This window comes from Folsomia candida, unplaced genomic scaffold, assembly GCF_002217175.1.
Source record: "Folsomia candida strain VU population unplaced genomic scaffold, ASM221717v1 Fcan01_Sc001, whole genome shotgun sequence".
Lineage (NCBI taxonomy): Eukaryota > Metazoa > Arthropoda > Collembola > Entomobryomorpha > Isotomidae > Folsomia > Folsomia candida.
The window spans coordinates 25,805-39,726 of record NW_019091193.1 but is presented as its reverse complement, the minus strand read 5'-3'; the positions used below and the strand labels follow the sequence as shown (position 1 = coordinate 39,726).

Sequence of the window (13,922 nt, the reverse complement as noted above, 5' to 3'; positions counted from 1 at the left end):
ACGAGAAGCCATCTCAAAATCGGGACATTATTGGTGGCAGCTGCATTTTATTTGCATGGATGAAACTTTCCCCGTAATTATGGCCCATCCGCCTGCCTCTTGTCTGCCAATCTGGTCAACAAATGACTTTATGAGATAATTCAGGCTTCGATTGGTTTCAAAACTACGCGTCATTTCTTAACCAGAAGCTTCAAATTAAATAGCCATTTATTAGAAACTTTAATATTATATTTGTCTACCAACTAGCCACATAAGTACCTAAGTTTCCATGGCAACACGTGTGTTTTATTAAACGATGCTTCGTCTATCATTTGGTGAAAGGAAATTAATGGTAACTCAGGATTCCATAAGGGTATGGTGTAACCCATTTTATGTTAATTTCCATATTGATGGTTACTTTCTCGATAAATAGAGAAGTACGTTAATTTTTATATTATGTAATTGAGTAATCTCAATCTTGTATATGGTAATTCCAAAAGAGACAAGTCTAAAAACCGAATTTCAGAAAACAAAAAAAAAGAAAAATTCCCAGCCAAAGATTGGATACAATTATGCAGATACAGACAGTTTTATTCAATGAAATATTTTCCAATTATTCATGCATATGTACATATGTAGTTGTCTTAAAATGCATGAAAGTTAGAACAGAAATGAGATGGCTAAATTCAGTGGAAATGGAAAATTAAGTACATAAATGTCTGTCTTAAACTTTGTGAAGTAATTTCTCATTGAATTATGCATATCCAGAAGTACACATCATATCTTGAGCAGAACCACATTGTACATATGTACATACATACCACAGAATATAGATTCTACCAGAAGAATCGATCTTATGTATTCGAGTGACGCTTATGGAGGAACGGGAGAGCCAACCAAATAACTCGGTGTACATTTGGCCCACCTCGGGGAGGCGCCTACGCATCATCATCATCGCCACATTTCCTGGCATCAAAAATGATGATGAAATCACCATTTTTGTTACATAGGTGGCGGTGGCACCCCTAATTGTGCACCAGAACACACCGTCGTAGAACATACTCTCTTCAGTTTCTGAGCTGCGTCTTCACAAACTTGATGTTCTACGACGGTGTGTTCTGGTGCACAATTAGGGGTGCCACCGCCACCTATGTAACAAAAATGGTGATTTCATCATCATTTTTGATGCCAGGAAATGTGGCGATGATGATGATGCGTAGGCGCCTCCCCGAGGTGGGCCAAATGTACACCGAGTTATTTGGTTGGCTCTCCCGTTCCTCCATAAGCGTCACTCGAATACATAAGATCGATTCTTCTGGTAGAATCTATATTCTGTGCATACATACATGCATACATACGTGTTTTGTAGCTTATACTCGTACTTACCACCACACAATTACGTATATCATACAGAGGAAAATATTTAGTGACATTTCAAACACAGAATTCTTGTTAGTCATAATTTCTTCCACACATCTAAGGATTGAGGTACATTTTACATACGTGCGTTGATATATGTCATATCCATGATAAATACACATAAAAATTTTAATGCACGATGCGTCAAATATGTAGATAATTACTTAGGATTAGGTATGAATGTGCATGTTGAGTAGATACATATGTATATGTACAAGGTTTACATATTAAAATACTGAAATCTTTGCAAACATGCAATCTTATTTGCAGTCATTCCTTCATGTTGAAGCATGCATGATCTGCATATGACATAAGTTGATGAAATGGGGAAAAAAATCCCATTGTCCTTTGAATACATTTGTATTCGTATGTATATAAATGTGCATTTATCTCTTAAAAAATATAACATACGTATGTGCATGCTTTGTACCTACGTAGAAATAGTGATCATCTGCATATGTATATACATGCAAACTGTGTCTTATTGTATATACATATGTATGTATGAATATCTATTTAGCTAGAAGCAAAAACACATCATAAAGCACCATTTGCATCTATGCACCTAGTAACAAAACGTACGCCTCAACAACTAAGCAGAGTACAATTTTCCATTGACTTGAGATGTCCACATATTAATATTTTTTTCTAAATTCAAAAATTATAAATTTTACCTTTCAAACAATGTACTTACTGTTGACTTTTGTAATTTGTTTAATTGCTGGAGCAAGTTGTGAGCATGCCGGATTGGCGAAAGCATTGAATAAAAGTGAACACTTATCAGCCGATCAACTCGCTGAGGGCGTCGAGGTTGACGAATCCTTTATTCAGATTCCTTCAGATCAAGATAGTTACCCAAGTAGTCAGGGATGTCCAAGGTATTACAATAAAAATATGTAAATATTTACTATAGATTTTTTACTGTGGGTATTAATGTCACTCAAAAACCTCGTTTCGCAAAACATGTTCGAAACTTTTGGCGAAATCGGTGCGACTTTTTTAAACGGAAATACATAAACTTCAAATAAGAAGAAAAATGAAAATTTACGATGACCAATTGACGACGATTTTGCGAAAAATAGTTTACGCCGATAATGAATGCCTTCTTGTGTCGCATATTTCGCAAAAAATAAAGGATTCTGATTTTGCTGTCGGTCCCATCGCTACTCTTCGAAAACATCGCAAAGTTGCAAAGTTATGATCTTTCGCAAAGTGGGGTCTACGAAGTTGACGTGAATACCCTTCCGGTTTTTTATGTAAGTTAGTAAAAAAAAATCAATATGTATGTACATAGTCCAACCGATGGTTACCCATGGGTCAAGTTTGGCACTCCGGCACGCTGCTACTTAACCGGATTTCAAGGCCCGTGTCCCCTCCACATGAAATTGTTCTACAATCTCAACTCCCCCGAATTCGGGTACTGTCAATGCGACTGCTTCGAGAATGATCCCACCTCTCCAGATGAATATTACTGCATGCGGAAGGCGACTGAATGGGCATGGGAAACGGAACTGCGAGCATACGGGTTTTCACTGGAAACGAAAGTGTGCTACCCGCTATTTTCTCAGGTATTTAAGTGAATCACCCTTAATTATCAAATTTAAATACGAACAAGTTTTACACACACTGTTGGAAGTCTGGTAAAATCAGACATTTCTCTGTATTAAAGTTGCTACCGCTTGGTACTAAAATAACACCGGTCCGTAAAAAGTTGATACCGATATGATACAATTCTAATACCGAGCCATTACTAAACAGCATTACTTACTTATCAATACCACTTTGGTAGAGTCATATATGAATACCGCTTGGTATTATTTTAATACTGGATTTCTAATAGTGCATAATTCCTTACAGGGTCCCTGCAAATCTGACGAGTGGTTCGTCATGGATTCCTCAGAAAAGATATCCACCTGCGAAAAGAGACCGTGTCGACATCCCAGAGATTCGAACGAGTTGATATTTTTGTCCAACGGTACGAAATCTTGTCAGAAGCTGGGTGAAGATTGCAAATCTGAATGCCAACCAGAAGTGAACAAGGAGAATGATAATTACAAGTTCGCCTTCGTGCAAGGGACTTGGATTCCGCAATGCATTCAGTACGAAAGCCTTGGAGGAGGAGGCGGGTTTGTTGCGACGGTTGGAGAATTAAGTTGTGAAGAAGGATTCACTTTTTCAAAATTGTTGGGAAAGTGTGTCGCCCCATTTAAAAAGTTTGGTGGAAGTATTGGATGAAGTATTGTTTTCTTAATTCTCATCAAAATTAAATTATCAGTAATAAAATCAGTCTTAACTTCTTAACCAAATATGAAATGGAAGCTTCCTTTTAAATCACACTGAATGTTAAACTGCAATAAAGGATATTCTCATTTTACCGAGTGCAAAGCTTATCATGAAAACAAATTTTTTAATCAGTGCTTCATACATACATAGTCGGGAACACTCAAGTGTCAACAGCCGATTGCTAAAAAACTACGCCACAGAATTAAATTCTGATAAGTGCATTATATTCGCCATGCGATTTACATTATGATTCACTATGGACCTTGTAATTTTTGAACATTTGGATAAATATACAGGAAATTGAAGAGAAGCGGGCGCGATAGTTTTTCACAAAAAAAATCGAAGAAAAATAGTGAATTTGACATGTGCTGAAAAAGTCAAAGGTGTACTTTAATTTAGCCCAACGGACTATAAAAACATTCATGGGGACCGAATCGACAAAGAACAGCCGAAGAAGAATTTCTTGAAAACCTCCAAGGACCACACCCATCATGAAGCCTCCCAAGCCTGGAATCCGAAGAAATTCACGAAATTCCAACGGAAACCGGGCTCACTGCTAACAATGTCGATGCAAATTATCCAATGAGTGCTCAAATTGTAGCTTAGGCCTAAGACTTTGAAATGTGGTACTTGCCACATCCTGATCGTACCCCAAAGGAAAACCAGATTAAATAAATGCAGGAGTCGCCTCAAGCGGTACGCTCCAGAAAAGTGAGCAGGATTCTTTTTAAAAATGAGGAGATTTTCACATCGGAAAAATCTTTTAACAAGCGAATTGTCCTAATCTACGCAAAATCGGTCAGAGACATCCCCCGATATAGATAAAAGGTCAGAAAGTCACATTATCCAGGTTTTTTGATGATTTTGGCAGGTGGGAGTTAATTGGGGTAATTTCTCTACATTTTGCTGAAAATTGGGGGGAGGTGGGGGAATAAAATTTCTTAAAATATGTTTTTGAGTCCGTGGTACATCCCCTAAGTGAGATCCAATTCAATGGAATCGATTGGACCTCTCAGCAGGACTCAGCACGAATTTATAGTGCAAAAAATGACCCAAGCGTAGCTAAAAAAAGAAATTCCGGTCTTTATCTCCAATCAGAATTGGTGATCATCCTTGATGGATTTGAACCACCGGAATATGAAAAATGGTCAAAGTTAGGGGCAAAGGTGTGTTCTAAGCCCCGTAGAAGTGCGGAGGCTTGTAAAAAATTTCTGACCCCGGAATGCCACAAAATGTCCCTGGAATCGGTGCGTAATTCCATCGAGGAGTGGTCGTCTCGTCTTTAGCGTGGCATTGACGCAGGAGGAGGAAATTTTTAAGACTAAAAATTGTTTTTGAATTGAAATTTATCTGGCTTTTCGGTAAAATAAATCAAAAATTGCTAAGTTGAGATTTACAAAAGTAATAAGGCTATATGTCATTGACACTTGAGTGTTTCCGACTATGTATATCCGATGAAAATTTCAAAAACAGCATACATTTCATACATATCAAGTTATCCGTTCGTTTCATGGTCGAGTTAATATGTACATATGTAGTTATCGTTTTTTCGGTATCAAGTTATTCCTGCTGTATTCCTGCTTTGTACCCGTAAGTCCGATCCAAATACTATACACACACACACATACATACATAAAAATATGTATGTATCCTGGCATTTAATCCGGCTTGAGGCGAAATCTGTACAGCATGTAAATAAATGCATATATTTGTATGTATGTAGACATGATTTCCATGACAAGAATATTAATGAGTAATGTGTAATACGTATACATACACAAGTTAATCCATATTGTACATACACATGTAAGTACATAATCTTTGCATGTGAAGATGAATAAAATGATGGTTTCGTGGATTCTGTATGTAGGTATGTGTTTGATACGTATTTACATAAGTACGTATGAGTGCAAATTTATAAGTTGCAGAAATTAAATAAAAAAGAACAATTGAATGCTTCTTTTTGTATAAACATCTTGACGAACAATTATCCGCAGAATGTTTGCGTAGCGAACCTTGCTTTGTGACACATGCTTCTATGCATACATAGATATTTGTTTACCTCCCCAGTAACAAAACGTCACTGAATTATTCTAAATACATATAAGGAGAGTGCACAATTTCCCCTTTGACTAGAGATTTTCAACATTCTAACAATTCATAATTTTCACTTAATATATAGTTGTAACCTTACTTTTAAAGAAATGTGCAGACAAATTATTTTCATACTTTTTCTAATTTTTGGCGGAACAGGTAGCGATGCAAATGGCATGGTCCATTCTGGAATTGCAAAAATATTGCGAAACATTGAAAGCTTGATGGCACAAAAACTTAGCGAGGGTGTCGAGGTGGATAATTCATTCATTCCAATATATTCAGATCACGATAGTCACCCAAGTAGTCGGGGATGTCCCAGGTATGTATGTAAATCATGTCTAGTCGCATGTTATGAACATTGAGATAAATTCACGGAGGCCTTGGTAACTTTGTAAAATCCGTAAAATCCTTACAAACCTTTACAAATATTTATGTCGAAGGAAAATTTAGCTAACAAATTTTTCTTACAATGGAGGTCTCCCAACGTATGCTCACAGATTTGGACCAAATTAGTGTCAATCGATCACAAATATAATTAGTATGAAATTTGCAAATGGTACTGTCTGCCAATGCACAGGTTTGGCAGAGATATTTGCATTCAAAGCAGAAAAAATGCGCAGGAAATTCGGAAAATGAAAAATATGCCAGCCTTTTGGTGCTTTTTCTCCTCTTTTTATGCAAATATCTTCGCCAAACCTGCGCATTGGTAGATAGTTCCATTTGCAAATTTCATACTAATTATATTTATGATCGATTGACACTAATTTGGTCCAAATCTGTGAGCATACGTTGGGAGACCTCCATTGTTAGTTTTAGGGTTGCCGCGGGTAACGGGTCGGGTACCCGTTACCCGCATACCCGCATGATTCTTGCGGGTACCCGTTATCTGCGGGTAGCGATAACTACCTGCACGGATAACGGGTAGTTCAGTTTTTATTTAATTTTCGACAGTTCACAAAAGTTCAGTTTGTCCATTTGCCAACAAAAGAGTCATTTTATTATTTATCCATTTCAAAATTTGCCATTTTCCAGCAACAAGGGTTTATAGCGAGAGTGTCTTTTCGGAAGCCACAGAAGCCTACGGCAGATTTAAATGCTTTTCACGTCCCGAAAATGCGGAGAAATTATTGTTACTCAAGTGTAATTTGCCTGCCTAAAATATCAGTAATACGTTAACTTGTATTTGTGTGTATTTATGTAAGACTGACGAGATTTTAATTTATGCTTTAAAGGTGATAAGCCTAATTACGATTGACAGCTAAAATTTTATTTGTAGATAATTCTTTTAAATTAAAATTACTTTTAAATCAAGATTTCAAAAAATCAAGCTAAAAATTGGCACACCAAGATACACCACGATTGTCTAAGGAGTATATCAAAAAGTCCAAAACTAGGAATCGCTTGATAGTTTCCTTTGAATGTCCACTTTGAAGAGAAATGTTAGCGGCAAAGTTCAATTTTTAAGCAAATGGTCTGCATCTTTTTCCTCCACTGAACTAGAACTATGATGGGCTTTGAACTCTTCCCCCCAAATAGTATTGTTTAAATGGGTTATTCAACGGAAAGATACGTGATAATTCCAAATTTTTGGCGTGATTTTTTGATGTAATTCGGTAAGAAATTCCTATGTAGCTGTGTAAAAAAGGTTCAGGCACATTCCATTTCAACTCACACGTTGGTTCTCGCACCCATATTTGATATCGTGTCTATATTATTATAATAGGTGCATGATATAAAATTGAACCTACCATAACAATCAAAATTTGAAAATTAATTTTTTTCGACAAGATATAACTACCACAACAAAATTTGAAAATGCATTTAAAATGCTGTCGTTGCCCAAGTATACATAGATTCAACGGGGTAGGTTACATTTACGAATTTCATTCATTAATGATTCGTTGATAGAAAAAATTCAAAAAAATTCAAAAATTCAAAAAAATCAAAAATTTGCAATGCATTGAAAAACTCGATTATAGAGAAGACCGACAAAAATCGCACGTAAAGAGATAAGCCAATCGATGCCTTTGGGCCTGATGCAACAAAAAAGTTTAAAACCTCACCCGATTTTTGTCGGTCTTGGAGTTTTGGCGATTTTTCTGAAAGGTAGAGTTAACATGGGCTGCTTGTGGAGAGACAAGTAAATAATTCTGCGTTCCTACATGGCCGGGAACATTGACGAAGTATAAGTTGTGTGCTGTTCTCTGACAAAAGAGAGGAAAATACATGGCCAGGCAGCCAAACCCAGCGAGCAGAGTTTAGCACCTCTATTTTCTGGTACTCGATCAAACGTGTTGCTTACAAATGGAATGAGCCTTCAATGTAAGCCAAAAAGTTTTTGTTAGAAGCATCTAATGAAATCTAGCAAATTATGGCATGCGTTATTTCCACAGCATTATCTCAAACTACTGAATAACCCAAATGGGCAAATAATTGATTAAACATAATTTATTCTGAAGCTTGGTTAGTTTTTAACTTAATTCTGATTACGGGTAGCGGGTAACGGGTCGGGTAACGAGTAGCATTTTCGCTACCCGCGGCAACCCTAGTTAGTTTACTTAGATATATTTCTATCATAGAAGTTTATACCAGGTGGAGTAAAATTATTTTACAGGGTTACGGAATTTGCAAAGTTACCGAGGATTTCGTGCCTTGTCTTAAGGGGGGGTGGGACAAAAGGGGGATTGGAGAGCATGTCATCGAGTGGCAGATGGGTTGACTATGTTGTCTCAGCTCGTCGGTCACTAGATGGCGATTGTGAGGCAAATTTCAATTTCAAATTACCTGATTAAAGTCCAGCCCTCCATTCGAGTTCCACTGGATCCACGATTACATTAGCCGAATGACCGAATTATTTTATTATTTAACATCAGTTATTTTTATTTTGGCGTAGAAATCTTACGAAATTGTATAATTTGAACGCCAAAATAAAAATAACTGGTGTTAAATAATAAAATAATTCGGTCATTCGGCTAATGTAATCGAGGATCCAGTGGAACTCGAGACAATTACTTGAAAAAAACACATTTTTTTATTTTCAAACTCTAATTTCTTGGCGAATAATCTTTCTACGTCAAGTGTTTTGACATTTTTGGAATCAGTGATACTTGTACCACAATAGTACGACCAGTTGCCTATGTCAAATTATAAGGTGGCCCTCCCACGTGACAAATTCCGCAAAAATTACAAAGAGCCAGTTGGACATGGATTGAAATATATAATCTATCAACTGTGGTCGTACTATTGTTGAGTATGAATTTATGAAGAGAATGACACCAAGTTATCCAAATTTGATAGTCTGTAACCCATAAATTTACAACGTTTGTCAAAAAACGATTTACGTTAAGGCTTATGCACTGTGAGGGTGGACGTAGTTCAAACACAGCGGATAGAGATCGGTGAAACTGTGTCAGATTTCCCCTTAATGTTAGATATTAACATATTATGCTACCAAGCATATTTACATGTTTATTTACATATGCATGCATATAGTCCGACCAATAAACAGGCATGGGTCAAATTTGGCACTCCACCACGCTGCTACCTGACCGGATATCAAGGCCCATGTCCTCTCCATATGAAATTGTTCTATAATATAAATTCCCCCGAATTCGGGTATTGTCAATGCGACTGCTTCCCTAGCAATGTCACCTCTCGAGACGAGTACTACTGCATGCGGAACGTGACGGATTCGAATTACGGAACAGAATTGCGAGCGTATGGGTTTTACGCGGATACGAAATTGTGCTACCCACTTTTTTCTCAGGTAAATCCTTATTCTTGGCACTGTTAATTGGAAAATTTACGAAAATATTTTCCACTTAATTTGTGAACAGGGTCCCTGCAAATCTGACGAGTGGTTCGTCATGGACTCTTCAGAGAAAATATCCACCTGCGAAAAGAGACCCTGTCGACCTCCCAGAGACTCAAACGAGTTGATGTTTTTTTCCAACGGTACGAAATCTTGTCAGAAGCTGCATGCCGGATGTCGTCCTGAGTCTCCGGACGATTCCGCCAATTATAAGTTCACCTTTGTGCGAGGGACTTGGATTCCGCAGTGCATTATGTATCTCGGAGGGGGAGGAGGTTTTGTGGGGTCGGTTGGTGAATTAGATTGTCAAGAAGGATTCACCTTTTCAAAATTGTTGCAAAAGTGTGTACCACCATTTAAAAAGTTGCGTGGAAATGTTGGATGAATTGTAAACGATAAAATACTTTATAAATTATTTTACCGTTTGCAATGGTTTTAACAACAAATATCATACATGATATTTGTTGTTAAATCCATATTAAATGTACATGAAATGCAAGTTAAAATAATAACAGTTTGATGATCAATGTGTATATTTAGCAGTGAGAGGGAATTAATTTGGAAAACTTTGTCAACAATGAAACTGTCAACAATGGAGAAATTGGAATTGTTTTTCTGACCTTGTGACCTTCATTTCGAGAAGGATAGAATTTTCAAATTAAATAGGTCAAAAACTGGTATAGAGTAATGAAAGTTCTCAATATTACCTACATAATCGGTTACTGGGATAAGAACATAAGCGCAAAGTTTCGTAACTCATCAACAAAGTTGGGGTAGAATATGTCGTCGTTTAAGGAACAACGCGACAATGAGGAATCCGCACGAATTTACTTACTTTTACCTTATCAATCGGCACAGGTCGCCCCAATAAATTCTGCCTGTCTCATAAATTACCTTGCTGAATAATTCGTATGCATAAGCCTATCCTCTTGATCTCAAGGTGGTGTTGTACAAGAGTAATGGTCTGTTCATAAAGGTCCCCGATATGTAGACCGTCTTCTCGGGCAAAGGGGAAATAAAATTGGGTCTTAAACTTTAACCAACAACGACGATCTACATACATAATACGGTAACAATGACTATGTATCCAAATACATACATTATGTTTGCATCTAACCATAGTAGTGCATTATGTAACATACCGTATATAATGCGCTACCATGGTTACTTTACTAGTAAGAAACAAAAACTGTAAATGACATGTTTCTGCAGAAGTAATTTTCAAGGAAATAAAAAATTCCTGACGCTAAAATAAATAAACTGACGAAGTAAAAGAAAATGAACCTAAATATTTACTCACATGCATGAAAATGTATGTATGCAGTTTCAATGCAAATAAAATGAAATCCTTCACCCTAACCTAAATGAAATCCGATCCTATAAGGTTCTGTGCATAAAATATGTTATCCTTTTCAGGCAGCATCCTTCCCATTTAACCTTTTCCTTCGTATGAAAATTCTCAAAAATATCCCGTTGCTGCGGAATAGCAACGCTTCGCGACCACACTTGTGGCGTAGCAATTTTTTAATTACCAAAGCATTATCACGGAGCAAATGTAAATTTTAGTGATGTGTTCCATGGATATATTTCCAAAATTATTCAACTTTCTGTGTAGGCATTTCATTACAAAAATGACATGCAATCATGGAGACATTTTAGCCCGACCGAGGACTTATGTACACGTATTGTCCATCCGTCTGTCTTGCGTCTTAACCTTCGTGAAACTTATTCTATCAACTTGAAATTTTGGAAAATTAAACATGACAAAGTAGTAGTACAAAATTTAAAGTCGATAAGATAAGATTTTCGAGAGTTATTGATAACTAGACAGGCAGAGACACACCGAGCAAAGCGGGTACATACATACGTACATAACCCCTGACTAGGGCTAAAAATCGAATTTTTTTTCAAGATGCGTAAATCCATGGAAAAATTTTTTGAATTTTTTCAATGAGAGGAAATATCCTTCACTACGCAATAAGGTTAATTACCAGAGGAAAGGATATTTCCTTCTTTCCGTATCTATGCCGAATTTTGAGACAACGGATAAATCCGTTGCTCCGTCGCAACGCCTTGGAAATTAGGATGGAAATATCCTCTGTTCCGTCACAACGCCAAGTTTATGACGACGGATATTTCCATTGTTCCGCAGCAACGTTCGAAATCCGGGGACGGATATATCCATCGTTACGAAGGAAAGGGTTAAACCATAACATGCATAGTCCAGCAAGATCAAAATTCTCTCCCAAATCCGTCCTATCCTAAATAAATACACATCCGGTGAAAGTTAAAACCTGCACAACCTCTCCAAATCACTTTTCTCACCTTCCCCACCCCAAATACAGAACGGACCCCTCACACAAATCACTACACTCAACAAGTCCAAAGCCATTCCTGTCTGCCTAGCTAAATTTTATCTCACTTGACTAATGATCCCCGACCCGCTAGAGCTTCGCCTCGCCTCTCCTCTCCATGAATCCTTTCTCTCCTCTCCTGGAGGATGCAGAGACATCAAACTAATTTGCATCCCATTGTCACATGTCACATCAGAGAGAGAAAGTCACAGCCAACCAACCAACCATCCAACCAGCGGAGTCGAGTCGTCCTCTCTAATTTAATGATCCTATACAACATTGATTACTGTTCTCGCTTTCACTCCTCCTCGCCCTACTTTCCCTCGAAAAGGAGGATGTCCATTGTTCCCGGCTGAAAAATTACCTCACGCTTATCCTCGAATACATCAAAGTATTCGTACCCTGAATGTACGAGGCCTACATAAATCTCAGGCAGCCAGCCGAGCCTGAAAGTGAAGTGAAAGTCGTAGTGAAAGTTGCGAGATTACTACGTAAGCTCACCAACCAGCTTAAATACAGATATGTATGTATGTAGTGTATAACGAACGAGTAAATTCAGTTTCTATCAACATTAAACCCTTCTCCTCTCTCGCTCGGATTAGTTAGCCCGCGTGGTTATTACTTTTTTGGATGAAATTGAATTTTCTTTTGAGAGAGAAACAAAGAAATCTAATTAGAGGAGGCATGCAATAGTGGAGGAAGAAGGGGAGAAAAACAAATACAGAGTAATTTCACAGATTAGTAGTTTTCAATTTTTGTCTGCTTATCTTGAACCGTATGCCAATAAAGTAGAAAAGAATAGTGATACAATGAGGAATAAATGCGTATCAAGTGGTGTCATGACCTTTTGACCGACACTCTTAAAAAACTGGTACTAACTTATTATGTAACTGGCTGGAGTACATATGTATGTATGTATATGATGCTAGGGGCATGGTAATGGCGAGAATTACGGTTCAGTAATGTTGTGGTAATGAAAAATTACAAACTACTATACTACTCCGGTAGTAAATTACTACAGGTTTAGAAAACTGGTATTAAATCATTACTGACCGGAGTATATATGACTCTACCGGCACGGTAATAATGGGAATTTTACCGTTTAATGTTCTAGTAATGAAAAATTTGCCACTCAGAAAGAAACTACTACCACTCCGGTAGGAAGTTATTACCAAATAAATACCAGTACGATGTTTACCAGATTTTTAACAGTGTACAATATCAAACAAATGCGTATCATGACCTATGCCTATGCATCACCTGGCGCCATGACCTTTTGACTTCCAAGAACTCCTTTTTCATTCTCAAAAGTCTATTTCCAAAAACAGCATTTAGAAAGGTGAACACGTTCCCTCTTGTCATCCCGTTGACGGACAGACAGCCAGAAAGATTAATAAAGGCAGGAAGGTTATGCAACCGTTATGCTGTTCCATCCTACATTCAGCAACAAGTTCATAACTCCAGAAATACATAACTCCATCACATTTTTATCTTCCTGTCAAGAAAGAGAACAAGTCGAAGAGAAGATGTGATTATACTTACTTTAACGGAATATTTTATTCTCCTCTTTTCCATGCATTGATTACCAGAATCGATTGAATTTTATTACCCGGCCAAGAAACCATTGTAAGTAATCCGCAGCCTTCATTTGTTATTCGTACGACTTTCTCCTTTATTTATTTCGTATGCTTTTCTCCACCAGAATTACGTACGTGGCATCAGTGGCCGCGCAATCCGGGGGGAAATATGTATGTGGGGACGGTAACATTGTAGGTTTATGAAGGGGCGTTTCCTACACTGTTAAAAATCTGGTAAAGTCACTTAGGTATTGATTTCTCAGTATTAAACGTGCTACCGATTGGTATTAAAATTGTACCATTTCATACAAATTTACTACCGTAATGGTCAAAATTTAATACCGAGTTATTCCTACACGGTATTACTTATCAGTATCACTGTGGTAGAATCATATATTAATA

The 13,922-nt window shown here is 37.3% G+C and overlaps 2 protein-coding genes across 2 annotated transcripts; both read left to right on the top strand.

Moving 5' to 3' along the window:
• The first annotated feature begins 1,921 nt into the window (after positions 1-1,921).
• Positions 1,922-3,788, top strand: LOC110863158. The gene is made up of 3 exons (XM_022112406.2): positions 1,922-2,276; positions 2,693-2,966; positions 3,256-3,788. The coding sequence occupies exons 1-3, from the start codon at positions 2,083-2,085 to the stop codon at positions 3,631-3,633; spliced, it is 846 nt and encodes a 281-aa protein (XP_021968098.1). The 5' UTR covers positions 1,922-2,082; the 3' UTR covers positions 3,634-3,788.
• A 1,890-nt stretch (positions 3,789-5,678) lies between these two features.
• On the top strand, positions 5,679-11,192 carry LOC118434067. The gene is made up of 3 exons (XM_035846822.1): positions 5,679-6,097; positions 9,271-9,544; positions 9,615-11,192. Exons 1-3 carry the CDS (start codon positions 5,886-5,888, stop codon positions 9,972-9,974), a joined length of 846 nt encoding a protein of 281 aa, XP_035702715.1. The 5' UTR covers positions 5,679-5,885; the 3' UTR covers positions 9,975-11,192.
• The last annotated feature ends 2,730 nt before the right edge of the window (positions 11,193-13,922 follow it).